General features: G+C 39.7%; 2 protein-coding genes across 12 annotated transcripts in view; one reads left to right on the top strand and one right to left on the bottom strand.

Moving 5' to 3' along the window:
• Positions 1-27,572, top strand: part of IQGAP2 (IQ motif containing GTPase activating protein 2) — a 128,767-nt gene that overhangs the window by 78,330 nt on the left and 22,865 nt on the right. For 5 of the 11 annotated variants that reach the window (XM_032675292.1, XM_032675291.1, XM_032675288.1 and 2 more), the window contains 12 exons: positions 548-635; positions 1,183-1,346; positions 1,855-1,942; positions 4,380-4,543; positions 5,084-5,244; positions 7,457-7,581; positions 9,039-9,202; positions 17,608-17,698; positions 22,091-22,252; positions 23,458-23,600; positions 24,588-24,758; positions 26,912-26,995. In XM_032675292.1, coding sequence (XP_032531183.1) covers positions 548-635; positions 1,183-1,346; positions 1,855-1,942; positions 4,380-4,543; positions 5,084-5,244; positions 7,457-7,581; positions 9,039-9,202; positions 17,608-17,698; positions 22,091-22,252; positions 23,458-23,600; positions 24,588-24,758; positions 26,912-26,995 — 1,605 coding nt within the window. The remainder of the gene's footprint in view (positions 1-547; positions 636-1,182; positions 1,347-1,854; positions 1,943-4,379; positions 4,544-5,083; positions 5,245-7,456; positions 7,582-9,038; positions 9,203-17,607; positions 17,699-22,090; positions 22,253-23,457; positions 23,601-24,587; positions 24,759-26,911; positions 26,996-27,572) is intronic. The other 6 variants (XM_032675296.1, XM_032675293.1, XM_032675294.1 and 3 more) reach the window with 3 other exon arrangements.
• Positions 11,552-15,817, bottom strand: F2RL2 (coagulation factor II thrombin receptor like 2). The gene is made up of 2 exons (XM_032675300.1): positions 15,332-15,817; positions 11,552-13,670 (listed from the first exon to the last, which is right to left on the bottom strand). The coding sequence occupies exons 1-2, from the start codon at positions 15,387-15,389 to the stop codon at positions 12,583-12,585; spliced, it is 1,146 nt and encodes a 381-aa protein (XP_032531191.1). The 5' UTR covers positions 15,390-15,817; the 3' UTR covers positions 11,552-12,582.

Raw genomic sequence — 27,572 nt, 5'->3', positions numbered from 1 at the left:
AAAAAAACTCACGCTAAATGAGAGAAAGAATGGTAATGTAACAAACTGATAGACAATTTTATAAGAATACGTTTACTCTGAGCATGGTGTAGCTTAACTTTGCCCAAAGGCTAAAAATACCAGAAGACTTAAAACTAAAAAGGACTGTTTTTCCACCATCAACTGCTTCAGAAAAAACAAATTTACTGTTTAAAAAGTTGTAAAAAGAATGATACCCCTTTTTGAATATAAAATATAACCTCTGCCACAGACCTTTAGTATGAAATTATTTACTTTGTTCTTTTATGTGAGAGCTAATGATTTCTGTAGTTAAAAATGCTACCATATATTTGCATGGCTATTTTACAGGAACCAAAACATTGCTCAGCCAAATTGCTTGGCCAGTTATTACAAAGTGCTAATTTCTTTAGTTCATGTGGTCAACAAATTCCTTTAGAAATACGTCCAGCAAATACTTTAGTTGATGCAGTTTTAATGACACCTCCTAATAGCTTTTCTCTCTGCAAATTGTTTTGTGTGTACTAGCAACAATTTTTTGTTTTCTTAGAATGGCACAATCTCTGATGAAGAGAGAGATGTCTATGAGGAGCTGCTGACACAAGCTGAGATTCAAGGCAATATCAATAAGATAAACAGTAAGCCATTCTGGATCCTTATGGAAGTATGCACACAACATGTGATCTCCCAGAGTCCAGCTGAACACAACTTGAATCCACCTGAACAAACAAAATATTTCTATGGAAACTTACAAAATACGCAAAAGTAGCTAATATATGTCTACAACTGTTTTTTCATGCTACTCCTTCTCTACTAATCTTTCGGGAGAGGGAGGCTAATGTCTGTGTTTTTTGCTGTAAGGATTCCTCCATTCAGAATCAAATCATTTGTTGCCTGCTCTGTTTCCTTATGTTCCCTTTGTGTGCAGAATACTGTAAATTTTGACCCCCTCTTCTATATAAAGCCAAAATTCATTCATAAGCTTCCACTTAGCTGTGGCTGAACTGATCCCACAGATCCAGAGACTCCCTTTGTAGGACTGGACTTGAAAGAGATAATTTTCTGCCAGATAAAGATTGCCACCCTAGCTGGCTTTTACAAAAAGTGAGATGCTGACAGCAACGGACTTTTTTTTCCCCCCATGAAAACCTTATTTGCTGTTTATAGGCGTTGTTTTCATTTCAGTTCACATAGCTTTAGTCCAAGTGAATAAGGCTATTGACCGGCAAGATGAACTGGCACTGATGGCAGGTTTGAACCGTCCTGCTCTGAGCCTACTTGAAGTTCTGCCACAAAATTCCTCATGGTACCTATTGCAATTGTGTGATTCTAAAGAACAGAAAATACAGGTAATTGAATGGAACAGGTACTATGTGTCAGTTTGCACTTTTTTAGTTGATTTTAATCCAGAGAGAAATTATGTCTTCTCTGTCTTCAACATCACTTATGAAAAGTTTTATAAAGATTTCAGAATAATTGATGTACTGATCAACACCAAAAAACTGCATTTGCTCTAAAGAGCATGGTGCCCTTATAAGTCATTACTAAGATACAAGAAGAAAATTTGAGATATAACATGAAACCTCTAATACTTCTTTTTCAAAATTAATTATAATTTGAGCACAAATAAAGGTAATATTGAATAACTAACAGCAAATTAAAGTGACAATTGGCTTTTAAAGAGAAAATATATAGGTACAGTGAAAATCACAGGAAAATATTAATGCTGTGTTTACCGTGCCATTGTATTTGATATACAGATGATAGTATAGTCCTAGTGTATCATCATCGGGCTTTATCCCTTATCTCCCATCAAACTTAAAACCATAATTCAATCTTGTTTTTCTGATCTGTTAGATAGCAGGGATTCCAAATATGCTCGACAAAAATGAAATACAGAAAGAAGTTAGTGTTGCCAATGCTGAAGCTGAGGCTCACAAACTTAGTGAGTAACTGTTTTAATACTCTTTTTTTTACCATTACAATTTAATTATGTTAAGCTGATTAATTGAGTCCACCATTTCTTGCACATAAACAAGGTTTCTCAAACTGAAACCGTATGTGTTGCATTTTATTCTGGCAATTGTTTGTCTCGGTGTCACAATTGCCAAGTCACCAATCTGTGCTGCATTGGGTGTACTCTTATCTGAGATAGGTAAAACTTTTTTCTGTGAATAATTTGTACCACTGATGAACACATTGGCTAAAACTGAAGACAGTGCATAGCTTGGTGACTTGAACAAATATTTATCAGTGCAGTATTAATCCTCACTTGGAAGCGATGACCACACTTGTAGAATTAAAATAGAATGATCACATGGAAGAATATTTTGCAATCACATCACAGAGGGAAATTATTCTCACTTTTAGACATATGTATCTAAATCTAACCTATTCTGCTAAGAATACCACATGACACAAGTTATAGTTCGTAAAAAATATAGTTAAGGGGGATCTAAATTTGCAGTGCATTTACTGCTGCTTTTGACTGGAAACTTCTTTGCTAGGAAGTTAACCTTTGGTTAGTCTGCTGTCGTTTCATGCTGCGTCTGGGCATGGCTTAGTGGCTGTTTTGTCTCTGGTACTGTTTCCAATGCTTTGAATGCAGGCTGATTGCTCTTGTAATGTGCCTAAAGGCTGTACCATGAGGTCAGTTTAAGCCAGAAGATAAGTTTAACTTGATCCCTTATATGTTTGCCTCTTTCAGATTAGTTAGCCATGCTGAGGAGTACTTTCTCTGAAAGAGTTACCTCTGGGTAAAGGAAAGGAAGATGAAAATGTGATGTGTGAAAAGCATTAACAGCAATCTAGAGAGAAACTTAGTTCTTACGATTAGTGGGTTTTGTTACGGGACTGTGAGCAACATAGTGTGTTGTTCAGTTTCAGAATAAGAAATCAGTACCTTGGTTATTGGCTGCAGAACTAGTCTAGTATATCTGTGGACCTTGACTCTTTTCCTCTTTGCTCTTTCCTCTAAAAATGCATGCACACTCTAGCTGTGAGAGCCTTTCCTTTTTCTAACCTCAGGAATAGCTTTCAAGGGACAACATAGCCCCGTGTGACTTGGCTCCAAAGCAATTGAAGTGGAAGGTGAGGAGCTGTTTTAGGTGGGCTTGTGTACTTAAGAAGGTTTTCAAAGTCCTTCTGTTGTGTAAGTTCTGAGTGTTGCTGCGTACATGAACTGTGGATGGTGCCTGCTGTATAAGAAGTCTTATACAGATTTGAGCAGTCAGTGGTGACTAAAAGTGTTCCCTGGATAATAGTACACAGAAAAGCCATATGATAAGGTGGAGGAAATAGGGATTATTGATGGAAAAGGTGTTTGCATAATTGCTATTCTTTATTTGGCCATATGAGCTCTAACCTTCAAGGTTACTTCCTTTTCTGCAAAACCACAGTGGTCCCTTGTACAGCGTGTTCCTGGGTGTGTCCTGGCCTGGGTTTCTTCAGAGATGGCTCCTCCAGGTGTGCAATTATGGTGGCACTGACTAAGCTGAGAAGTGTTGTAACACTTCTGCAGCTGCCCATGTGGGAAGTGGTTTTCAGCATTTTTCTGCTGGGCTTCAAACCTGTAATGAAGTCAGTTCAGCAAAAAGCAAAACAGGCAAGTTGTTCAGGTACCAAAAAGGGTTACACTCACACTTCTCATATGCCTCTGTTGTGGTCTGTTTAAATGAAAATCTGAGCTCTGTAGCAAAGGGATTAATTTCTATATGGCAGTGCTTGTGAGGACTGATCTTCCACACTGGCAGACAAATGAGTAGGTGTTGACATGCAGAGAAAGTTATAGAAACCATAGCATGTGGTTTTCCATTGGTTCAGCTACTGCTTTTCTGGCAGAAAATCCCCACCCTCCAGCGTATTTGGATGATTTCTACCAAGCCTCCTGAAATCTACAGTAATAATTTTGTTGGTGTTGCAGGACAGGCTTGTTTTACCTAGCTCAATTAGGTCCTGCCAAAAGAAAGAGGTGAGGGAGGAAACATGGTGCAGAGGGCAGGGAGTATTTGGGGTGAAGCAAGACTGAGGTGCTGGAGCTGACATACCTACTAATACCTGGTGCAAACAAACTCAGGAGAAGAGTTAGGTCTTTCTAGGATGGGGTCAGTTCCTTGTTTTGTGTTAAAGGGACAATAAGGAATGTCTCATTTCTAAAAGTCCAGAAACTTTAAAGTCCTCCAGTCAATTATTTCCTGCATACCTTCGAACAGACACTGTTTTCACAACATTCGGCAGTTGTCTTGAAATATTTCACAGAAATACTTTTTTTTCTCTTATGATAGTAAATCATATTCTTTGGAATAATATAATTGTCATCCACATAGCATGAAGAGCAAACGGCATATGAAAATTAATAAGCTTTTTTCCCTACTGTTCTTTAGAACTTATAGCGGTTGACAATATCAATACTGCAATCCGTAACTGTGATCCTAGTAAAACACTGGTTGCACTGATGAAACCTGAGGCACAGCTGCCTGTTGTTCACTCATTTGCTGCTGCTGTCTATCAGACTGAGCTGTTCAACCTCCAACAACAGAATGCTGTGGTAAGAGTGAAAAGCTTACAACCTGCTCATTGGTGTTATGTAGTCAAACCATGAAAGAGCACAAACATAGCATGTTGTTGTGTAAAATCAGACATAATTCTCTTGCCATGCTGTTATATTGCATGAATGGTTTCAGTTGAATAGACAATATTGAATTGCAGAACTTGACACACTTCAGTCTGGCTGAGCTCCTCTGTTGCTACACATCAACTGATATTTTTAAATTGTTGCATGCTCCTAATGAGGACTAACTCTGGTTTATATACTGTATTGAAAAGCAATACTTTACTGTATTGCTATGAGTAAGACCAGAAGAGATGGAACTGTGGGACAAAAGAAGGAAAGGCTGAATAGATGGGACATATAGCAAACCCAGTAAGCTCCATCACTATGTTGTGTCAATCTGGCATGCCTGTAACTAGGAGACTTTCCAGGCTTTTTAAATCAAGTCCATCTCCTTGATGGTATCTAGACTGTGTAACTCAAATTTGTTACACTGCTTATTTAGCTTCCTGACTGCAGTGCATTATTGTCCTACAGAATTACCTGGCACATGATGAACTGTCTATTGCAGTAGAAATGTTGTCAGCTGTTGTGTTGCTAAACCAGGCCTTGGAAAATAAGGACACCCTAACGATAAAGAATCATCTCAGAAACCCATGCATTGGCTTCAATAATCTGGAAGAGGAAAACTTTCAACGGTAAAGGTTTATTTTGTCTTGTCTGGTTGAGACTTGGCAAACTCTGCAAAAAAATAAGTAGGCATTTTACTGGGTGGGCTGTCCTATGTTGTGGCTATGACGTTGAAAGTGCTGAAAGATCTGTGTTTTAAATTAATAAGGGATAATATAACAATTGATGTACTAGTTGTGTATCTGAATATAAACAATCACACAGCCTCAGAGGTTTGGAGGCTACTGATGTGTGATGTGCAGGGAAAATATCCTCAGAAAGCAAACATTAAGATCTGACAAGAATTTTTGCAGACACTAAAACATGAACCAATTGTAGCTGGACACTGTTAATCACTAACCAGTCTGCAATTCTGAAAGATGATCTTTAAAACAAAACAGTGTTTAATACCTAAACGTCCAGGAAGTTCCTTAAACCATGGCTGAGCCCTTCCTTGCTTCAGAATTGCAAAGGTCTGAAAAATATAGCACAGTCCTGCTTGCTAAAAAGCTGAGTGCAATGCTGTGGCACACATGTATGTTCAACATTACACTACAGTCTTCACTTGGTCAAGGTAGTGGAAGCCTGTATGTGCTTCTGGAAGGCAGTAGAAGGCAAAAGGGGCAGCAGCAGCTGAAGACCTTGATCAGGTTGTCAGGGGACATGAATCTGAGAGCAGCCCTTCCTCAGTGTCTGAAAGCTGGAAGGAAGGCAGTCAGATTAGGAATAAGAGGCCAGTGTTTTGGTTAGAGGGAGAAGAATGACCTAAGATGGAGTAAAAATAATCTGCCACTTTGCTAATGTGGGGTGGTGCTTGTGGGAAAGAGAAGTAACATTATAAATATGCAGAAATGGACCCCAGAGTGTCCCAAATGCAGCATTTTTGGCTGATGTTAGTGACCCAGTCCTAAGATTAAGGTACCAGTCAACACAGATGAAACATTAGGAATCAGTGAGACTCAACAATAAAATAAAATTTCATTACGCCTTTATGTTAACCTGCCCTGCCAACCTGTTGAATATCACAGGAAGCTTTGAGTTGCACAATACCAGAAAGAATACAGGAGAGCTAGAAAAAGTTCATTGAGGTAGATGCTGTTCAATGGCTTTTATCAGAAGACGTTAACTTGTTAGGAAGCTGTTTCCTAGAAGAGAGAATTTAGGAGAAATATTTCAGAGGTCTCCAAAAGTGTGCACGTTGTGAGGAAGGTTAACAGAATCAGTTGCTAGCTTCTAATAACTCTAGTTTTTATTTTCTTATGAAAGTTGAATGAAGAAAAGATCAGAGCCTATCAAATATAAAGTTTAAAATTTATATAAAGGATTGTCATCTCACAAAACACCTAGTGGGACTCACTTCTCAATAATATACAAGACTTCAAATAAGAGTAGCTAAATTAAAAGAGCACAGCCTTGTTTGCAACTATTAAAGTGATACATAGCCTCCAGCTCGGGAAGCTCTTAAATGCAGGCTACTGGATGATTGAAGGACAAGTCAGATTAGGAAATGATGAATCTCTCCTATTTATTTTTTTCTGGCAACCATTCATTCCTCGTCTGATGAAAATAGACACGTACTTGATCTGACATAGTGTGGCAGTTGTACACTTGATTCAGGAATATGAAAATTATTTGACTTGTGTACACATATCTTAACACTAATGTGAAGGTTTCCAGCTCATCTTCATCTGTGATCCTTCTGAGAAGAGTAGACATGGGCTACAAAGACTGTGATTGGAGGACCTTGAGTTGTGGCAAAAGAAGCATGATTTTTTTTTTAATCCCTTTTTCTGCCCATGGCCCATCATCTTCCATGTGGACGGGGTATGGAGGTAGCAGGAGGTACTACTACCTGATGCTGGGACTGAAATTCTGGTCTTTGAGTTCAAGAAGTCAACCATAGTTTTCTAAAGCAAGAAGCTGACCATAGTTTCTCCCACATTTATCTGCTGCACTGTACAGCAAATTGTAGGTCCAACGTGTGTATTGCTGTCATCCCATGTTGCCAAGAAAAGTGTTCTGAATTAGTGTATAGGGCGATTTTTTTCAGATCCTGAAATGCATGTGTAAAACAGGCAGTTCGCATGTCTGCGTAATTCCTAGAAAGAACTGAGTTTGTCTGAAATTCATTCATTGGAAAAAATACTAGTCGCTAAATGACAGATGATACATCTGACTGATGCTTTATGGCAGTTTCTCTTATACATGAAGTACACTTATGTATTTTATATCTTCTTATAGTTATGCTGATACACTATTGTCTATTAAGTCAGAGGCTTCATCTCAAGGCCAAGATTATTTAAGCTGGAATGATATCCAGAACTGCATTGACATGGTTAATATGCAAATTCAAGAAGAAAATGAAAGTAAGTAATTCTTCCTCTACGTTGCCCGCAGAGGTCATAATTTGGTCTTTGGTAGATGAGTTAATGTACTGAATGGCCTTGTTCAGAAATCTGAGGCTATCAAGTTATGCCAAATTTGCGAGCAAGGAAATGAGAGGGTGGCTTTTAGACTGCTTGCTATTTCGGAGGCAGTCTGGAGTAAAGTTTTGAGAGCCTCTGTAAGAAACAGGCTGTTTGTGCCCTTCCCATACTCCCATTAGTGTTAATGTTTCATACTGGTAAGAGAAACTTCATATTACAGACTTATTGAAACTGGATTATTACTTCCTAAATCTAGTCAAGTGGTTGTCATGGATCCATTTGCTTGCAAAGTGTGCCTTCTGGCAGGGTGGTGTGCTGAGCAGTTTGACTGACAGAGCACTTTTTTGTCTGAACCGCTGCACTCACTAGGACTTGGAACAGACCTTAAGAAAGGTGGTCTTGCATTAGCGGTGTAGGTCTTAGTACTAAAATAGCTGCACTTGGTTTCAGTGACATTGACCTCTGCCTGGGGACGGTTATTTGGGTCAGAGAGCAGAGGAAGAAGAGAGATCTGTTTCAATAAGCAAGTCCTATGTCTACATGGTCTCTCTTTGGGACCACCTTAGAAAAATCGATCATTCCCCAAGCCTTATGATGATGTGTATCTGAGACGCCAGCAGGTGGGTTGTGGTGGGTCTGGGAGTGACTTGTTGAGAGACAATCCACTGCCAGCAGAGATGTCATCCCTCGAAGGTGATGGGGAAGCCCTTGGCTGATGTCTGTTTGGGGTGGCTTTAGCAACCACAAACAGCACATTTCAACACCGTTTAGGGGCAGGACAAAACTGATTTTAAACTGCTGAGACAAGTTTGAAGAAAATGAGTTAAGGTTTTGCTAAATACATTCCACCTTGTTACTTACTGACTGAAGTACTGAGTGCCACCGGTCAACATTATAAGATTGGCTGTTTAAGGTGAAATTACAAGAAATGAGGTTAGACTGTTATGTAATGCTGTTGCTAGGAGTGCAGTATGTATGCATTTGTTCAAATCAGAGTTTCAAGTAAGCTGGTCTTAAACTACTTGAAAATAAGTCTTTCAGTACTGTGAGCTGATATGTTGGTGAATATAAATAGATGTGAGACCTGATCTTTACTTAAGCTTCATGTAGATACTTCTGCCCAGAAAGTAGGGAAGTCTGTTTTCCTTTTTTTGTCAAGATTCAGGTTTGATTCAGGTAAATCAATAATTGTGGCAGGAAGGAAAACCGTACAACATAATAGCTTCAAGTGAATCTTAGAGCAAAAAGAATTTTTAAGTCAGCTGCTGTTGCTGCCTCTGCTTCTTGTTATGTGATTTTTTCTGTTCTTTGTTTTACTGCTTTGTTTGTACCTGATATCAGGTAAGTTGTCTTTCTTTGATAAGTACATCCTCCTTAATAACTTTTCTGTTTCATAGGAATCATTGCAATTGGCCACATTAATGAAGCAGTTGACCAAGGAAATCCTGAGAAAACTCTAGAAGCCTTGTTGTTGCCCACAGCCAAGCTTCAAGATGTGAGACCAGCAAATGCAAGGCATTATCAGGATATTTTGCACCATGCCAAAGCACAGAAATGCAAGGTTAGAGTTTTCACTGTTGTTCTTCGCAGGAATTGAAATCCCAGTTCTTTTCACTTGCATCTGTGTTCCTGTCCTGTTCCCCTGATGTTTGGATTAGCTGTGCCAATGGGGTTGTAAATAAGCCTATGACAATAAACTGGCACTAATTAATTTTTGCACTACAACTTATTCTGACTGGCAAAAGGGATTAATTCTCAATGTATTAATACTAAGACATATTCTGCTTATGTCTTGCTACTGGCTTGATGTAACCTCACTTATTTTTAATTCTACTAGGTTGCTGCAGCTATTACAAAGTATGGTCAGCAGCAGTCCTGACATATTTATGAATTTGTGCAAGGATATAGTTACAGGACTATGTCAGGCAGGTAGCTACAGTATGGATGGGAATTGAGGCTTTTGCCAGAAAGGTGTCACAGTAATGGTGTTCCTTAACAAACCCTTGGGAAGTACTTTGAGGAGTCTCTGTGACTTAAGCTCTTTTACTGTAGTTGACTTTTGTACATATTTCTGTTACAAATTTATCATGTAAGAACAAGCTGACAGTCTTGTACGTGCCTTCAGTTTAAACTTATCTCAGTGGGATATTGCTATCTGCTTCCTCAAAAGCAGTGGCCTGGTTAACATTACAGCTCAGGGAAGCATAAACAAAGATTAGCCTAACAGCTTGCAGTATGTGACTGAACACAAGATTAGCTAAAGCTACAAGCACAGCACCTGAAATGTTCAGTATTTGGAAAAGATGCTTAATATTTACACAGCGTGACTCTAAAAGTAATATGGTCAGCTGGAGAAAGTCTGCAAACTTTGACTAATAGAAATATCTTCCAGCTATCTTGTTACCTCACCTGTGGTACCTGCTGTGAAACTGCATGTTTCTGTACTCTACTGTCAGAGTTTTGAAAAGGTTTTTGCACAAATCAATTTCTTGCCTGGGTTTCCAGAAAGGGCTAGTTTCACTGAGCCCTCAGTGCTGAAAAGCTTTCTCCCTTGCCATGTGTGCTGGGGAGGGTTTTGTGTGTGCTGACTTTACGTGTCCTGGCTGGACCAGGGTCAGTGTTTGTGTGCAGAGAGGGGTGTTTGTGTGCCCATGAGCGTGGTGGCTGCACAGTGCTGGCCCAGGATATACCATGTGCATGCACAGTAAGCCAGGATGCCTCCGAGGCAGAGAGCTAGAGCCCACAGGTACCCACATGCCTGCACACAGCAGCCCTGCCCTGTTTTTTTCTCCCAAATGCAAACCCGTTGCCTACTCCAGTCTCTGTGTGAACGTGCTGACAGGAAATAAAAGTGTGTTTCCAAGTCTTGGAACCAAAACTGTACAGTCTCGTTGAAATCTTCTCACTCCAAAATTTGTGGTATTCCAAGAGACTTCTGCTAGCCTTTCTCTTCTGAGCTATTTTGGTTTTGCAGTCTTCTGACAACTACTTAAAACATCCCCCTGTGAACAGCAGTATTGCTCCTGTTTCAGAAGAGAGCAAGACACTGTCCTCCTAAAAGAAATACTAAGATACAGACTTACTCTTTATGGTGGCTGATCACACAGACTATTCTTTAAGTAAAAGATGATTTAGATGGAACTTTCCTTAAAAAAAAAAATTCAAACACAGTTGAAAAGATAGACTTCAGAAATTGCACTATTTCCCACTTTTTCTGATCTCTGTTGATAAAGCAAATCTGTCTTTAGTTGCATTTAGCGTATTCTAAGAGTGACCTGTGGTAAAAGGGAGTGTTTGATTTACAAGGATCTGATAGGTTTCCCTGTAAACTTCCTGTGTTCCCCAACATCTGGAAAAACATATGGGTCAAACCTTCTCACCTTAAGCAGCATACTGTCACTTCTCTGTAGCTGTGGTGGCTTTGGGGGAGTAGAGTCTGTACCCAAATCTGCCAGAACCTGTTACAGGTTTTAATCTCAGATCTGTCCTATTTTCTCTTTGCTTGAAACTGAAAATGCAAACCTGGAACTTATTTATTCCTATAGTCTTAAACCACAACTTTTAGCGGTTCTGAAGGCCTTTTCAAATCAAGTGTATTCCCAGTGAAGAGAAACCCTCTGTTTAGGGAATGTAGTACGGATAACTGAAAAGTTAAACGGATGTACTGAACTCTGAAAGGGTTCCTGTGTTTGGTTGTGGATTTTTTTGAGGGATAGGAACACGGGTTTAGTTAGCTTTATTTTCAATAGCTGTATAATATTTGAATTATTTTAAAGCCGTCTTTAAAGTCTCTTTGTGTGTATTTTGAAGGAATGACAAGATTAAAGCTAACTTAAATTAGGAGCCAGAAGAAATTAAAGAAGGGGGAGTCTTACCAGGCTGCAAATTCCTTTGAGGCATTTTCCAGTGCAAGCTATTTTATTTAAGTAAAGTTTACAATACTATTATCAAACCAACATAAAACATTTTTCTCCTCCCTGTCTTACATGCTGCAGTTACAAATGCAAAACAACAATCACTGAGCTCATTTTGTAGGAACCTAGTATATATGTAGCTTTGGAATCTGTGTAAAAGCTGACCCTTTGTTTTACTAAAGCGGGCAATCAATCATAACCAGTTGCAGTATTTGTAACACTGTAGCTATTTCCTGTCAGGATATGGAAACAGAATACTACAAAATAGCTTCCCCATTCTGCTTACCAAGCAAGAATAATACATGCCTGGATTCACACTGATAAGGGTTAGCTCCCAACACTCCCTGTGGTCTAGGGGTTGCAGGCACTGGCAAAGTGGAAGAACAAGTCTCCAGTGCAAAACTGGTTAAGCAGCCTCATAGAATGTTTCCCTGGAAGAGTCAGACTCGGTATCTACAACTGTAGATTAACTGCTCCTTAAACCTATGTGGACTCTGGCTCTTTATTTTCAATATTCAGGGCAGTATTTGCTCTTGACTGTATGTGAGAGAGCTCTTACAACGTTTGACAGCTCCCAGGCATGTAAAAAGTGCTTTTAGTTGTTCCCATTTTCATTAGGCCAGAAACTTGTTTTTGTATCACTGTTCCTGCAGTGGTGGTTGGCTGAGAGCTAATTTGAAGTATTTGGAAATCGTGAACTGGCTTAAAAGTACCCCTCTTCTGGTGCTCAGAGGCTGTGGTGACTGATACTCTGGCAGCTTCTCCATGGCCTCAGAATGAAATAAATGGAGGTGTGGAGCTTCTTCCTTGAATCTAGGTACACAGTTGTTGCAATACATGTGATAAAATTACAGCACTGGAGAAGTTTATTTTTGGAGATATTCCTTGTGTGGAAGGAAGTAAATTGTACTGAGATTGTGGGGTTTTAACACTTTTTACAGTTTAATTGTCACACCTGGGACTTGTTGCTGTCTGTGTTAATACTTTACAAAGTCATAATTCCAGTAATAGAAATATAGGACTAAATTCATTTTTCCCTGTATATTTTAACCATTGTTAGATAAATATTGGATTGACTTCTAATTTTTGACATCAGAAAATAAAGGAAAGGATCAAGACAACTGTTTAAGCTGCTAAGACATAAAGCAATTAGATAAAATGAATACAACCCATCTGTGTTGTAATAATAATAGTTGATGTGATGGACAATAAGGATAATATTACTTGGCACAAAGCAAATAGCAAAGATGGTAAGGATCAAAAGACTGACTTTAACATACCAGAACCATTCATGAGTCTTGAGTGTTCGTATAATTGAGACATAGCAGAAAATGATAGTTGCAAGAGGTATCAAAAACCCAAATATAGCTAAAGAAACATAGTAGTAGAATTGGAAGGAAGATATCGTTTCACAGGCATTGTGCACATCATGGCAGGTATAAATGCCCAGTTGCTTCACATAATAGCTTTGCTGCATAATGCAAAGTGGGAGCATGTACAAGAAGACAATGGTCCACACGGCAGTGCATGCTGCAATGGCGTAGGCACGCTTGGGAAGGCTCTTGTAGGTGAAAGGGTGAACGATGGCCATGTAGCGGCTGATGCTGATGCACATGAGCAGCAGGATGGAGCAGTACATGTTGCCATAAAACACCACTGTGGTAGTTCGGCACATCATTTCCCCAAATACCCAGTTGTTCCCATTGATGTGGTATGCTATTTTGAAGGGTAGCATGATGCAAAAGAGCAGATCCGAAACAGCCAAGTTTGTGTAGAGGATGGCGGTGCACACGGAGCGGATCCTGAACAACAGCATCCACAAAGTGATGGCATTAGATGGCACACCCAGAAAAACAGCACAGAGGTAGACAGCAGGTATTAGCTTGGTGCTCAGAGAACTGGTCAAGTATTCCAGTGTGGTGTTGTTCACTTCTGTTAAAGTGGAGTCATTTGACTTTTTTGAAGCGCATTTATTTTCTCCAATATGAATCGTTGTTGTTTCCCCTTCTATAGCATAAGGGGGGATGTAATCATAGTCTCTTGCTGAAATTCCACGGAAAGTCTTAATAAGAGACACAGTTTTAATTGTGGAGCCATTCCATGAAAATTCTGAACCTTAAAAACACCAAAAATTGTTAAAAATTACAAAGTACTAGATTAGCAATATAATTCACCTTCAGGTACAGAGAGAGGAAGGTAAACATTTCCATGTGAAAAGTAATATATTTTTAAAAGATTTGGTGACACTCTCCTTTGCTTTGGGTGTTCATATCAAATGTACTGAGAACAGTATTCACTTGTCATTTCACACCCAATGTTGAAAATGTATTGTTAACTTAGTGCTAAGCTGATCTTTCTGTGGTTTTGCACGTTTTCAGTAATCTTTGGTGAAAAAATATCAGACTCTTCTGCAATGTTTATGACCTGTAGAGGGTTTTTCCTCCAAAGTAGTAATGTTAATTCTTCATATAAGCAGCAGCCTTGGCTTAGGCTTAATCCGAATTTCCAAAGCAAACAGCATTTCCATCCTTGTCACTTCACGTATGAAATGCATGACTGCAAAAGATGCAAAAAGCACTGTCTTGTCTAACACAGGCTAAAACTTTCAAACTAAAAATCTGAAATACTCTTTATTTTTTGGGTCTCACATATCAAATTAACGTTATTCTTCAGCTTCTGATTAAAGCAAACCAAATCTTTTCAGCTTTTTGTGCCTGAGCAAGGGCAGTTAGTTTTGAGAACTGACAACATATGTGTGGGCTGGTACTAGGTGTAATTTACTGGTAAGTGAATAAAACTTTTCAAGAAGCAGGAAAATTTTCAGCACGTAAATATTGTTAGCATGTGGGCAAAACCAATAATACCACTTTTATTAAAGCCTGTTCTTCAGTCTTTAGTAGAGGACTTTGTAGAGACATTGATGTTTCCATATGAAGCACAAATGTGCCCAAAATGCTTTCTTAAACCCACGTGTTTTAAAATAACTTTGCAGAGTAAACAGCTGTGTAAGTAAAATTGTTTTCAGCTGTGTTTAATGCAAAAAGACTGTAAAGCTTAGAGCATGCGTCATGAAATTGGAATTCAGAAGCAAATTGAAATTTGGATGAAAACCTGTGTATTTTTTTTTTAAGCTTTCCATATTTGAACAAAATATGGAAAATGGTTTTATCAATGCTCACTGGCACATTTATGGTAGAATATTTTGAAATCATAATTAGTAGACTCCATTCCTTTTAATATTACTTTTGACAGTTAATCCAGAAAATTAGTTTTAACAGCTCTTTACGTCATATATGTGCACACATAGGCATGTATAAATATAGTTTGTGTATACATATATGATTTGAAAACAGCTTTAATTCTAGAGAGAAAAAAGAGATTTATGATCTAATGATTTCCTTTAGTTATTTTTATCACAATGGTTAACTGAGCATTTCCTTCTAGTAACACCATCTGTGAAGCTGTAAAAAAACCACTGCAGATTCAAAATTATCATATCACTGCAGAAATACTAGATAAAAGATGTGTCTTCGGTAACTGCAGTGATTTTATTTATTTCCTTAAATAAAATTCTTTCTAGAAAATAACTGGGGGGAGGTAAAGCATCACTGAAATGAAAGAATAAAAATCTGCTTTAAATGAGACTTCCTAGAGTAGTTTTCTATAATGTTACAGGTGCAACCTACTTTGGGTTTGCAGCTTCCAAAGACACAACATTATCAAAAAACCCATGTTATTGGCTAAAATATGGAATAGATACAGAAAGGAGGACTCACCTGTTGTGCAAAGACTCGAAGTAAGAGAGAGCAGTCCAGTGAAAAACAGTATCTTCATTGTAGTGTGTGAAATCCAGCAAGCCAAACAATGGTACTGCCCTAGTTCATCTCGAGAGGTGCTTTGTGGGGGACTTTTTTCCCCTCTGTGAGTGACTAAAGAATGATTGATCAGCCCTGCAGAAGCATCCTGTAAGCATGAGGTTTATGGTGAGGAGCTAATTTGCCCTTTGTCTACTACAGCAAGAGGGTGTGACGTATCCAAATATGCACACATGACTCACTTTCAGCCTCTGTCCAACACAGATAAAACTGCTTTACTGCAGCAGTTTAACTCCTAATTTACCACGAGCCTGAAGCTTATGTGCAGGGTTCTACTGAAATTTGTACATACAGACATTTGGGGTAAAAAGGTGTTTTCTGGAAAAATCAAAGGGTGTGTTCAGTAAATCCTCAAGGGTCTCATCTAGAGAACAAAATGTCACATGGCTGAACTCTTGTACCCTTCTCCAGGAAGAAGACAGGCTTGGAGATATGTGATGATCTCAGTTTAGCAAAGGCGAAGGTGGAAAGAAGCCACACATACAAACATGCCTTAAAAAAACTGTGTTCTGCTTTGCCTTTTGCCTCCCTACTCACTGTTAGCTGTCTGCTTCCTTCAGTCTAGCTACTGGCTCCACTCAGACAGTTCCTACTCCTCCACAGCCTGTAGCCTCTAAAACCTTTTCCCTATTTTCATCTGCTGTTTTGCTCATCCCTTCCTTTTTCTCTACCTCTTTTTGGTTTGTTTGGTTTTTGGTTTTGGTTTGGTTTTTTTTTCTCTCCTCTCCCTTCCTTGAGTGGCAAATAACAATGGCTTGTTTCAGCAGGTAAAATTAGCCCAAGTTTTGGTCTGACTTCCAACTAGTTGTGAGGCTCAGCATAAACTGTACTTGGCCACAGAGAAGTATTTGTGTCTGTTCTTGTATTTAATATGTAAATGCTTGTTACTAGATAAGGAATTCTTTTCAGTTTCTCAATCCTCTTTTCAAAATTGTCAGCTGTAGTTTAGGAATTTATTATATGCTCTCTCAAGTGTTAACTCTAACTCTCAGTAGAAAACTGTGCAGTCCGCTGTCCTGTGATTGTCTGGCACTACTTGATGTCATTTATATATTCTGCTACCTTGTTTATACATAAGATAGAAACTGAAGAGCCTGTCTCTAGGGGTTTTTACCCTGTTTTTTCTTGGTAATTTCTGTGGATATCAGATTTATTGGATCTTTGGCCTGGAGATAAAACCAGAGGTATTCATTGTAAAGCTGGTTCTTTTTCCACAGTGTTTTAGTTTGGCTGGGATTTTTTCCTGAAATATTTGTGTATATCCTAGATTTTTATCAACTGATACATTAATTTCTCTCATCATTAGTCTATTATAGACCTGGCACCTCTATTTCTCTTTTGCATGAATTTTCCCCCCTCCTATTGGATTAGATTTTAAATGCTACTTTAGCTCTGAAACTCTATTTTGTCTGGTGAAGTGTTGGTTCCCCTGTGAACCTGGGCAGGAGGGTTTGTTAGTTGGGATGTAGAGCCCAGTTTCCTGCACTTTCTGTTTTAACTTGGTTTTAATGTCATGCACTGTTAGCCTGTGAGAAGAGTACCTACTCTACTGCTTTGGAAATGTTTGCCATTTGAGCTAAGTCTTCATTACTAAACCTAAGTTGTCTTTCTATATCAGTTTTCACTGTTATTTTCTAATGTAATGTGTACTCAGGTGTACACAGGGATCCTTTCCAAATAAGGGATTTTGAAAGAAAGCCAACTTCCTGCAGTCTTCTGCTATGTTCTCTCTATGCTGCTATCACAGTGCTGCCTGAGAATGTATGGGTTTATGTGACATTCAGACTACTTTGCCTGCATATCATGGAAATTAAAATGTTTCTATCTTTGTCAGAATTTTTATTGATCTTTAGCAGGATGAATTCTATGGCAGCAGAGTCAGTACAGCACATTCTTCAGAGGAGCTCTAAGGTTTTGCAGATAAAAACTGAGATTTAAATAAATTCTTCTATTCTTCTATACATCAAAACTTTCAAAGCATTGTATTTGAACAGGAGCTTATTCAAGTCAGTAAATAGAATAGGAACATGTTTCATTGCTGATTTTAAGCAGTCAAATTCTTTTAGTGTCCAGGGGCTTTGCAAGTGGAGATTGTATGTTAGAGCTGTATCAGTATGTTCAGACAACTCTTCTTATAATTCAGTGTTTTCAAGGCTTTTTTCTATCCTTTTTTCCAGGAATCCCAAGATGAATCAGCACTTCTGTGGCTGGATGAAATACAAAGAGGAATCAGTGATGGCAATAACAACATAAAAGAAGCAGCAATCAGTAAGTATTAACCTGCATCTGCACTGCCCTTGTTTTTCTTAGTCTTGATAGATTGAAATTGGTTATTTACTTTTTCCACTTCAGGGAAGGGTGGAAGACCTTTAAATACATGAAAAGAAATGAATGCATGTTCTTTGTTTTACTGATATTGGGGTGATTTAGAACTACAGGGGTGGTGTTAGTTTTATCTAAAGTGGTAATATTTAAGGCTTGGATAACAATTCAGTGGATTTGGTTATACAGGCTAATATCATGACCAAGATTTCTAACGTCAGTGTATCTTCACATAACTCCTGAAACATCTGAATGAAAATGGATTTGCTGTTCAGGAGCTTTTTTTTCTTATGACTAAAACCTTGATGCATATTTTAAAAGCAAATATGTGTTTACAACTTTGCTTATTCATATTTCTTTAGATTGTCTTTTATGAAGTGCTAACAAACATTAGGAACATATTAACTTTAGTGTAAAAAGAGCACTCATTTGTTTGGGGTGAAGTTCATGCTCTTCTAATCTGAAAGGAAGAGGAAAAATGCTGAGGCTTATCCTGTCAGAGTATTGTATATTGAATCCACTCAACCTTCTGTCAAAGTGTATGTATTATTATACGATATAATAAACTTTGGCAAGTAATGCAGATGCGTAGCTGGGTATATGGGGCACACAGGAGAGCACGGTCGGATGCCTGCCTGTTCCTGCCTAGGGCCAGCACAGACCAGGGAGGCACTGCATATTGGTTAGCCTTCTGCTTGACTCGGCTTTGGGTGAGTCAGTGTCGCCTTCTTTTGCACCTTAGGAGCTTGTGAATACAATTGCTGAAGTCAGTGCATTCCTGGAGCACTGTGCTCAGCCGTCCTTAGTGCAGTGTGGCAGCCTGTGTACTCATAGGCATGTCAGTAGTTAGTGCTTGGGAAGTTGTGGGTGGAAGAAAAGAAACAGAGTTAGCTACTATAAGTAGCTATCCCTGCTATATAAATGGATACTAAATAGAGCATTGCATTTTGCATTACTATTACTTTAGAATTGATTTAAACAATTAATACAGTCTTCATGTAACAAGTCAGTTTCACTGAAAATAGTTGAAAGATTTATGTAGGTCACACATCCATAGTTGAAAGCACCTGACTTGTGTTTTCTGAGACAGGATCACACACGCACACATTGTCTCAATCAGGCTCTTGTACTGAGGAGTACTGATACCTCCTGTCATGGACAAAACCAGCTTCCTATCAATGCCCCCCAGAGCCATGAGGAAACATCTGAGCACATGAAAGGGAAGGAAACGCGTAGCTTATAAACAGATGTGAGTTAAACCTAAAGAGCAATTTGAAAACATCCTCATTTATGTTCACTGGTGTAAAAGCATTAAGAATATATATCATAAACAGCCTGCAGAAGTTAGCACAGCATAATTCATATACCAATACCACACAATGTTGCTAATGATAAGCCACTGCTCCATCCACCACCTAGCTGTTGTACTAAAATCTTCCCATATAATCTGTGTTGGCAGTACCTGCACAGTTTTTCACAATCAAGGATGCTCAGTGGAACTGTTTTAACATGTCACATGTAGAAAAAAAACTACTAATCTCCTGTACTCTGCCCTCTGGGTTGAAAGGAAACACTGTCAGCACAGCACATTCTTCAGAAAAGCTCTAAGGTTTTGCAGCTAAAAACTGAGATTTAAGATTTTCCCATGGCACAGAACCTGATACTTCCTGTAACAAATGCATCCTGTCTCAGGAAGTTTGCATATTGTGTTGACACAGTCTAAACTGAAAGTTCAGCTTGATCACAATTTCAAAATGGACTTTTAATTGATCTATCACAGTGATACTATTTTTGAAAGGCAAACAACTTCAAACCTTTTGCAAGGCAGTCAAAAAATTGTTTTTCAGTCAAGAAACTGTTTTTGAGATTGCTGCAGTAGTGGCAACAAAATAAGCAGTAAAATAAGAGAAGGTAGTGGCAGCTGTGGGGCCCCCTGGTGGTCTAGTGGTTAGGATGCGGCGCTTTCACCGCCGCGGCCCGGGTTCGATTCCCGCTCAGGGAACTCCCCCGGGCAGATGGAGCTCGTCAGCCCTGTAAGGCCATCCATCTAAGAGAAGGTCACTCTAAACAAACCTACGTCCTGAGGACCTCACTGCCACTGTCCAAGCTTGCTCGGCCCCGGCAGATGAACCTTAGGATTAAAGGGTGGGCTCAGCTCAGCGCACACTGTGTCTCACCTAAAAAATCCACTGCGCAGGCTCGAAGGGTAAAGACCTTTCCCAAATCTTCGTTCGCGAAGACTGGCCATACATACTGGCAGCTGTGCTGAAACAGTCTTGATCACTTCCAAACTAATTTTTATGCTTTATAAAAATATTAAATACTACAGTCTTAAAATTTTAAAATACTTTTACAGTTTTCCCTGTCAGTAAAGGGCTATATGTTGTATCTTTATTGAGGAAGAAGTGTTCAGTAAATGCTGGTGCGTTTCCTAATTCTTTGCAGTGCTTTCTGTATGATTTTTATCACCCTACTTCACTTCTTGAATCAGTTCAACAATTGTACTCTTATCTAAGTGGGGTACAAAATGGAATTGGCCAAGTATCAGAAATAGACTTGAATACCGACTTTAGTCTTCCACAGGAAGAGTCTCTCTGTCATGGGAGAGTCCAAGTTATAGGAAAAAGCTGATCATTGGCCTTGTTGAGAGTTCAGGCTTATCACACCAGACAACTGTAGCTTTGTATATCACAGCTGTTTGAAGGGAGAATGGGTGTAAGAAAGAGCCCTTCACAGGATTGATCTGATACTGGCATCTTAACTGCTACAGAAGCGGACTGGAGCTTACAGTTCTTCTGCAGCTACGGATGGCTAATCTCCATTTATCTTATAATTTTCCAGGATCTACGTGGCCCTTCTCTAGAGCAACAGCCACAGTATTAATTGCTAGCACTTAAATAGAAAGGAATAATTTTCTGCTGAAACGAGTGTTTTCCCTAGCTTCTCAGTTTTCCCTGCTTTCTCACCACTGACCAGATGCCTGGGCATCACAATGCCACATCAGTGGTAGAAAGACACCTCCAGTCTCACAGGGAGCATATGTATACTTGACAGGGTCTGTTTGAAAGCATAGAAAATTGCAGGATGCTATCTGGTAGAAATCCAGACGATGGTGGTGTGGTGTTGTGCCTCTGCTTTGTTTCTCAGCTGGCTGATTGTATTTTTAGGTTAATGAGTTAATGTCTAGCCAAAGCTACTCATTCCACCTTAGTCTGACTACCAATAAAGACAAACAGTTTCTCTAATTGAAATACTCTGCTGCTTGCTCAGTGTTGTGGGGTGACTCCTGTATGTACGCTTTTGACACTAAGCACCTTCTGGGTCAGCTCTGTGTAGTGATCTGGATAGACACAAGATAGGGAAAAGTGTTTAGTGCTGCAGCATGAAGTGCAGCTATGGAGTGCAAAGGCAGCCAGATTCACTTAAGCCAGCATAAAATGTGTATGTTCTAGACATATGTCTATTCACTTGTTCCCTTCAGCATGGATCTTGAATTTAGCTGTGAATGAACACCGTTAAAGACTAAAGCAGCCTAAACATCTAGCATGTAAGGAACTTTGAAGTTGCATGTGCTCCCACATGCTGTCGGGTGTGGTGAAATCAGTTTCTTCGGTGATGGTGGGACCTGCACTAAACAAGAGATGCTTAGGGATTCTTGAATTAGAATATGGCTAATGTTGTATAATCTCAAGGTTTACATATGCTTCACCTCTCAGGGTGCTTTTATGTGCCCTGGAAGCAAAAACTGCATCTCTGGCAAATTCAAGGGCATGAATTTCCTTTAAAAAGCTCCTGAGGGTGAGTTCAAGAAAGGGTTGCTTCAGGATGCTGACTAGGTTGCTGCAAGGATTTACTCAAGGCAATAATTTTTAATTCCCATTTTTTTTACAGTAAAAGTGAATGTTAAGGTTTACACCTTGGAACCGAATTATTCTGTGTACCTCTAGAAGGCTCCCAAGTGATCAGCAGATGATGGCCTGTTTGTTAGGGCAGGCTGAATGTGGGGGACTTGTCATCCTCAACCCCTGCCCTACCTGTAATCTGGTGTGTCACTTGTTGGGGAGCAGCTCTGCCCTCTAGACTGCTCTCAATTGCACTGTGGCTTCTCCCCAGTCTGGGTGGAGCACACACTTTCTACCTAACATGCTTGATGTTCTCCAAAACACTTGTCCTTACAAGCACAAAGGAGGCTGCAAATGGGTAAAGCACTGAATTGCTGTGTATGTCATGCTGTCTGTGTACCAGCCTTAGAAGTCCATTTTCAAAGTTGCTGGAGGCTAGAGTTATGGGTACATAAAGTATAAGACACTTAATTTTCTACATCATTATATTACCTAGTGGCTGCTGGAATATCAGCGATTAACAAGAGCTTGGAGAAGGGTGATTTACAGCCAATCCTAATGATACTTCAGTCCAAGTTTGGATTACAAGTCACTCCTGAGTGTGCTGAAGCCTACTTCAGGAATCTCTCTGAAGCCAAGAACCTCAAAAATACAGAAGGTAAAAACCTTCCTGAATAGGACAGTTCTACATGTCCATATCACTGGGGCAACCAGAAAGCTAGAACAGAAAACTTACCTAAAATCACTGTAAATCGAGGAAGATAGATGCAGGTTTTTAACCTTTTAACAAATGTTATACTTTTCCAAGTGCTTTTTACATGATGTTGAACTGTTGCACAGATCATTCAAATCATAGTACTTGAGAAACAAGTCTAGTGATTTCCAGAGTCTAGCTAAGACTTCCTAGAATCTCAGTATAGCCTCTGATTGAATTTAGGGCAGCTTCTCTGCAACTGTCCATCCTCTCAGAAAACCATATTACTCTCTAATAGCATTTTATTTTTCCTATTAGCAGATGCAGAGATGCACAATTCAGCCTTACAGGTTACTGCCAAAGATCAAGCCAGGCTCTGACATTGTCCACAGCCCATTTATAGTCCCTGTGCACTGCCAGAGCAGCAGTCATCAGTAAAAGCTGGGGCTAGAATCTGCCCTTAGGAAGATGATGGAATGTTTTGTCACATTAAAGCTGCAAAAGCTGGTCATAGCTGACAGCAGCCAAAGTTAGCTAACAGTTAAAATAAATACTGCCAATATAATACACTTTCTTACAGTAGATGGGCATATTTCATTCCACAACATGAGTATTTTGAGGGCATTTTGACCAACTGACCTTACCAGCTTTATCTTGGGGCCTTTTGTCCATGCGGATATGAGGCTTTTCCTGCCTACTGCCTGTCAGGATTAAGTTTTGTTTACCAAAGCACTAAAAAAGAAAATTATATGGATATAGGAAATGTCCTGTGTGAGGTAAGTGTTGGTAAGTCCAGCATTTGGACAGAAGACAAGAGCAACATTTTTTTATTAATAGTCTCAGTTCTACTTACATGAGTGATGATGGAAGACATAACACACAGTGTTTCAGGAGTGCTAACTTGGCACATGGGGGTTTGGAGAGGCTGGCAGTGGATCTGTACCAACCTCATAGCCGCTTCACTAACCTTATAGTTGTTCCATTCTAGAGGAATCACCCTAATCTATCTAACAGGGTGTTTTGAAAATCCTTACTACAAACTGGGCCAAGATATATAGTGATTCTGCATGTAAAATGGCTTCATAGCAAATGCAGGGAGGTGAAATGGGTAGGGAGAGCTGTAATTTATCATGGCACAAATGTGTACTGATAGTGTGTACTGCTTTTAGGTTCTAGTGAAAGTCCATGGATTAAACTTGTAATGAAAAGCATGTATGATTACTACTACAATGTGGAAACTGAGGAAGGTACCTGTAACACTCCTGAAGGAGTTGTACCAAAAACTTCATGGTTAACTGGTGAAGAAATCCAGGTAAGTAGTTGAAACATTTGCTTTTATTGCAAATGCAACATAAACATTTGAGGGAAAGAGCATGAGACATGGCAATATTGAGAGGCTGTGGTGGGTGACACTGAAGATCACTTTATCAGTATCTGCTTCTGGCAAGTGCAGCAACTTAAGTCTAAACAGTGATAGCACAGCCTCCTGTCTACTATCTGGCAATGATTTAGGGACTTCCTGACTGGAAGTTACAGCATTCATTCCTTTTAGTGGCCACCAGCAGACACCAATGGAGGGAAGTTTGATTGCTTCCATATTCTTTTATATTGTCTGGATTTTGCACTGGCCTTTGCGTTGGCCTATGGCAAGGAAGTTTATGATGTATTTGGTTGCAGGTGGAACTACCATTTTCTGTTTAAATCTAATCCTCTGACAGCATTTTTGTATCTCCAAATTCAGTAGGATGAGCATGCTACTTAAACTCCCTTATTATAGAGATTTTGTGTTAGTGTGTAATATAACTTACAACAAAGTAGATCACACGAACTTCTGCGCAATTTGTTCTTATATTCTGATGCAGCTCATCTAAGCTACAGGCATACTGCTCTACACAAACAACTCAAGTCACAGTGTATGTCCTTCTGAAATTCTGAATGCAGCAGTACTTGAAATGCTTCTCGACAGAGAACTCACTGATTCAATTAGTGCTTCTAGATGTATGACTTGTACAAAACAAGTATTAGGAAAGCAGAATTCTCCTAAAATATAACAAATACTCTCTTAAAATAGCATATTTATTTGAATAACTGAAGCTCAAAAGCAGTTCAGTTACCCTTCATATACAGTTCAGTGGTAGCAAAGTGGCTCTTTCTTCTTACTGAATAAAATCTAGGGGCAAATTAGAGGGACTTGGATAAGCTGCAGAGATGGAGAGAACACAGATCAAATTCCAGGATGGTTTTGCCTTGAGGGGTTTTTTTTGCTTTTAAATTATCTTTTTCCGTGATCTCTTAACAGAAAATCGTTGGGCAAGTTACAGCAGATTACAATCGAGAGCAGCTGTGGCTTGCTAATGAAAATCTGATTGTTCGGCTGCAAGCCCGAGCAAGGGGATTCTTAGTCAGAAGAAACCATCAGGAAAGAAAAGCATATCTTCAAAACCAGGAACCATCTGCCATCAAAATACAGGTATTGTTCTAGAACAAGAAGGTATTGTGGTTTGGGCAGCTTTCTGCATGTAACAGGTAATGTGGCTGATTACCACTGAAAAAATTCTCAAAGAGATCTGTCTCCCTGTTTTCATTAGCAGAAATTTAACTTCTACATCTGTAAATATATGTGCTTTCATATAACAAAGATACAGTTTTAAAAGAATGGGTCATATCCACCTCCAGTGTAAGTTACTCAGGAGAAGCTCAGAAACACGTAGCCCTGGCTTTGTTCTGACATGCTCAGATCTTTTTGTGGTACACCTAATTATGCTCAGTACAAGACCAGAAGATATTTGTAAAGTATTGAAGCAAAAATTCCTTGGCAAAGCACGACTTAAGAAATACATTCCTCTCTAGACTATCCCCAGTTGGAAGTGGTTTGCCTCTACTGCATGAAGTCATAGATGGGTACAGAGTGGCAGCTGTCCCCGTGTTCTCTGGCAGTATTTCTAGGATGTTTCCATTTTGCTGAACCCCAAAAGGGGTATAAAGGGGTATACTCCCAAAAGGAGTATAAAGGAAACTTTCTGCAGGGTGTAAACATTGACAGATGCATGCACACTGGTTTTAAATGATGAAATAGCTAGCTCCTATTAGGAGCAATTTATTCCAGTATTGGAAAAAAAAAAATCAAACACACCATCACCATCACCACCCACTCCCCGACAAAAAAAAAGGGGGGAAATGTACAACTGATTTTTTTAATCTACAGTAAATTTAATGATTCCTTATGACAAAAATCTTTACCACTAGTAGTTGTTATTGGGATTGACTTCTCATTTTCTGGCATCAGTTTCTGCCTGTTGCCTCTTGTCCTACAGCTCAGCACCAGCAAGAAGAGCCTGGCTTCATCTTCTTGGCAACCTCCCTTCAAATACTTGTATACACTGGTGAGGTCTCCTCTCAGTTGTCTGTTCTTGAGGCTGAACAGGCCCAGCTCCCTCAGCCCTTCCTCGAAAGAAAAATGCTCCCATCCCATTATCATCTCTGTAGCCCTCCACTGGACCTGCTCCAGGAGCTCCATGTCTTTCTTGTCCTGAGGAGCCCAGAACTGAACACAAGACTCCAAATGTGGGCTCACCAGGGCTGAGTAGAGGGGCAGGATCAGCTCCCTTGACCTCCCAGCAGTGCTCTTCCTAATCGTCCTCAGAGATACCATGGGCCTTCTTTGCCACAAGGCCTCACTGCTGGCTCATGGACACCTTGTTGTCCACCAGGACACCTTTTTTGCCTGTGTTGAGTTTCAGACAGTTCTTCTCTGCCCATCTCTCCAACCTGTCGAGGTCCTTCTGAAGGGCAGCACAGCCCTCTGGGGTATCGGCCACTCCTCCTGGCTTTGTGTCATCAGTGAACTTGCTGAGGAGGCATCTGTCCCCTCATCCAAGTCATGGGTGAACAAGTTAAACAATACTGGTCCCAGCATTGAACCTTGGGGGACACCACTAGTGACAGGCCTCCAACTAGATCCTCTGCCACTGATTACGACCCCCTGGGATCTGCTGCTCAGCCAGTTCTCAATCCACCTCACTGTCCACTCATCCAGCCCACAGTTCCTGAGTCTACCTATGAGGATGTTGTGAGAGACAGTGTTAAAAGCCATGCTGAAGTTGAGGTAGACAATATCCACTGCTCTCCCCTCTCAGATAGTGATTTCATCATAGAAGGCGATCAGGTTGATCAAGCATGACTTATCTTTAGTGAATCCATGCTGACTATTCCTGATCACGTTCTTATCATCCACATGGCCTCCAGATTGAGGCACTCCAACACTATTCCAGGGATGGAAGCTGAGGCTGAGTAATGGGCAAGAGCTGGCAGTCTTCACTATGTGGGATGAAGCCAGTGACTGGGATGCTAAGAATGTGAGTGTACTGGTGATAAGACTAAAGACAACTTCAGGGGAGTAAAGGAAATGGCATTGGACAACAGACTGTGCTGAGGTTGGTCAAAATTAACATGAAATGTTAAAAAGTAGAGGCAAGCTTGCTTACGTCTCAGTCATCTTTTTATCACAATGGCACTTTTTCTCTACAAGGTGAACACTGTTAATGATTTTAGTGTATATATGTAGATTTTAATAAATATTAGTTTCTTACTAGTGATAATGGTCTCCTGCCTCCTATTAAATAGGCTTTCTGGAAAGGATTCAAACAAAGGAAAAGCTATGTTGACAGATTAAAGATACTTCAAGGCAACATTGCTGCTATTGTTAAGGTAAGATCCCAGTGTGTTTTGGGGCCCCAATACATTTCCTCCCTTGGCTTAGTCCTCTACCACCACCTGGGATTCAGAGACTAATAGCACAAGTTGGAGGGTTTCCAGAAATGGGCATGGTGCTGAAAGTTGTCTAACTGACATCTTAAGCAAACTACCTCTTGAAGCTCTGTTGGACTTCTATCAGGCTTTGCTGAACTTGAGGAGCCCTTAATAGAGATTTCCTTATATTTCCTTTTCCATACTAAATTTGAAAACATTTGAGATGACAGGGTGTTATTTCCCTAAAAGCTGTGAAATCTAACTCTCTGGAAAGTGTTCAGTTTTCTGAGATGCTAATGGGACATTATAATGATTAGATTGTAGAACATGGATGGAATATCATGAGAGGATCTCCTCTTTCTGAGAGAGGCGGGTTTAGAACTGAGAGCTGAGATTTGAAGGTAGAAATTACTTCCAAAGTTAATGTTACACACAGGTGGTAGAACATTGAACTCAACTTGCTGTTTCAGTGGGAACCCCTTAATCTGGACACTGGCCAGTAGGACCCTGGTGTTACAGTCATCTATGGCCAGAA

This window comes from Chiroxiphia lanceolata, chromosome Z, assembly GCF_009829145.1.
Source record: "Chiroxiphia lanceolata isolate bChiLan1 chromosome Z, bChiLan1.pri, whole genome shotgun sequence".
NCBI classification, from domain to species: Eukaryota; Metazoa; Chordata; class Aves; order Passeriformes; family Pipridae; genus Chiroxiphia; species Chiroxiphia lanceolata.
The sequence above is the reverse complement of the archived record's forward strand: the minus strand, read 5'-3'. Positions and strand labels throughout refer to the sequence as shown.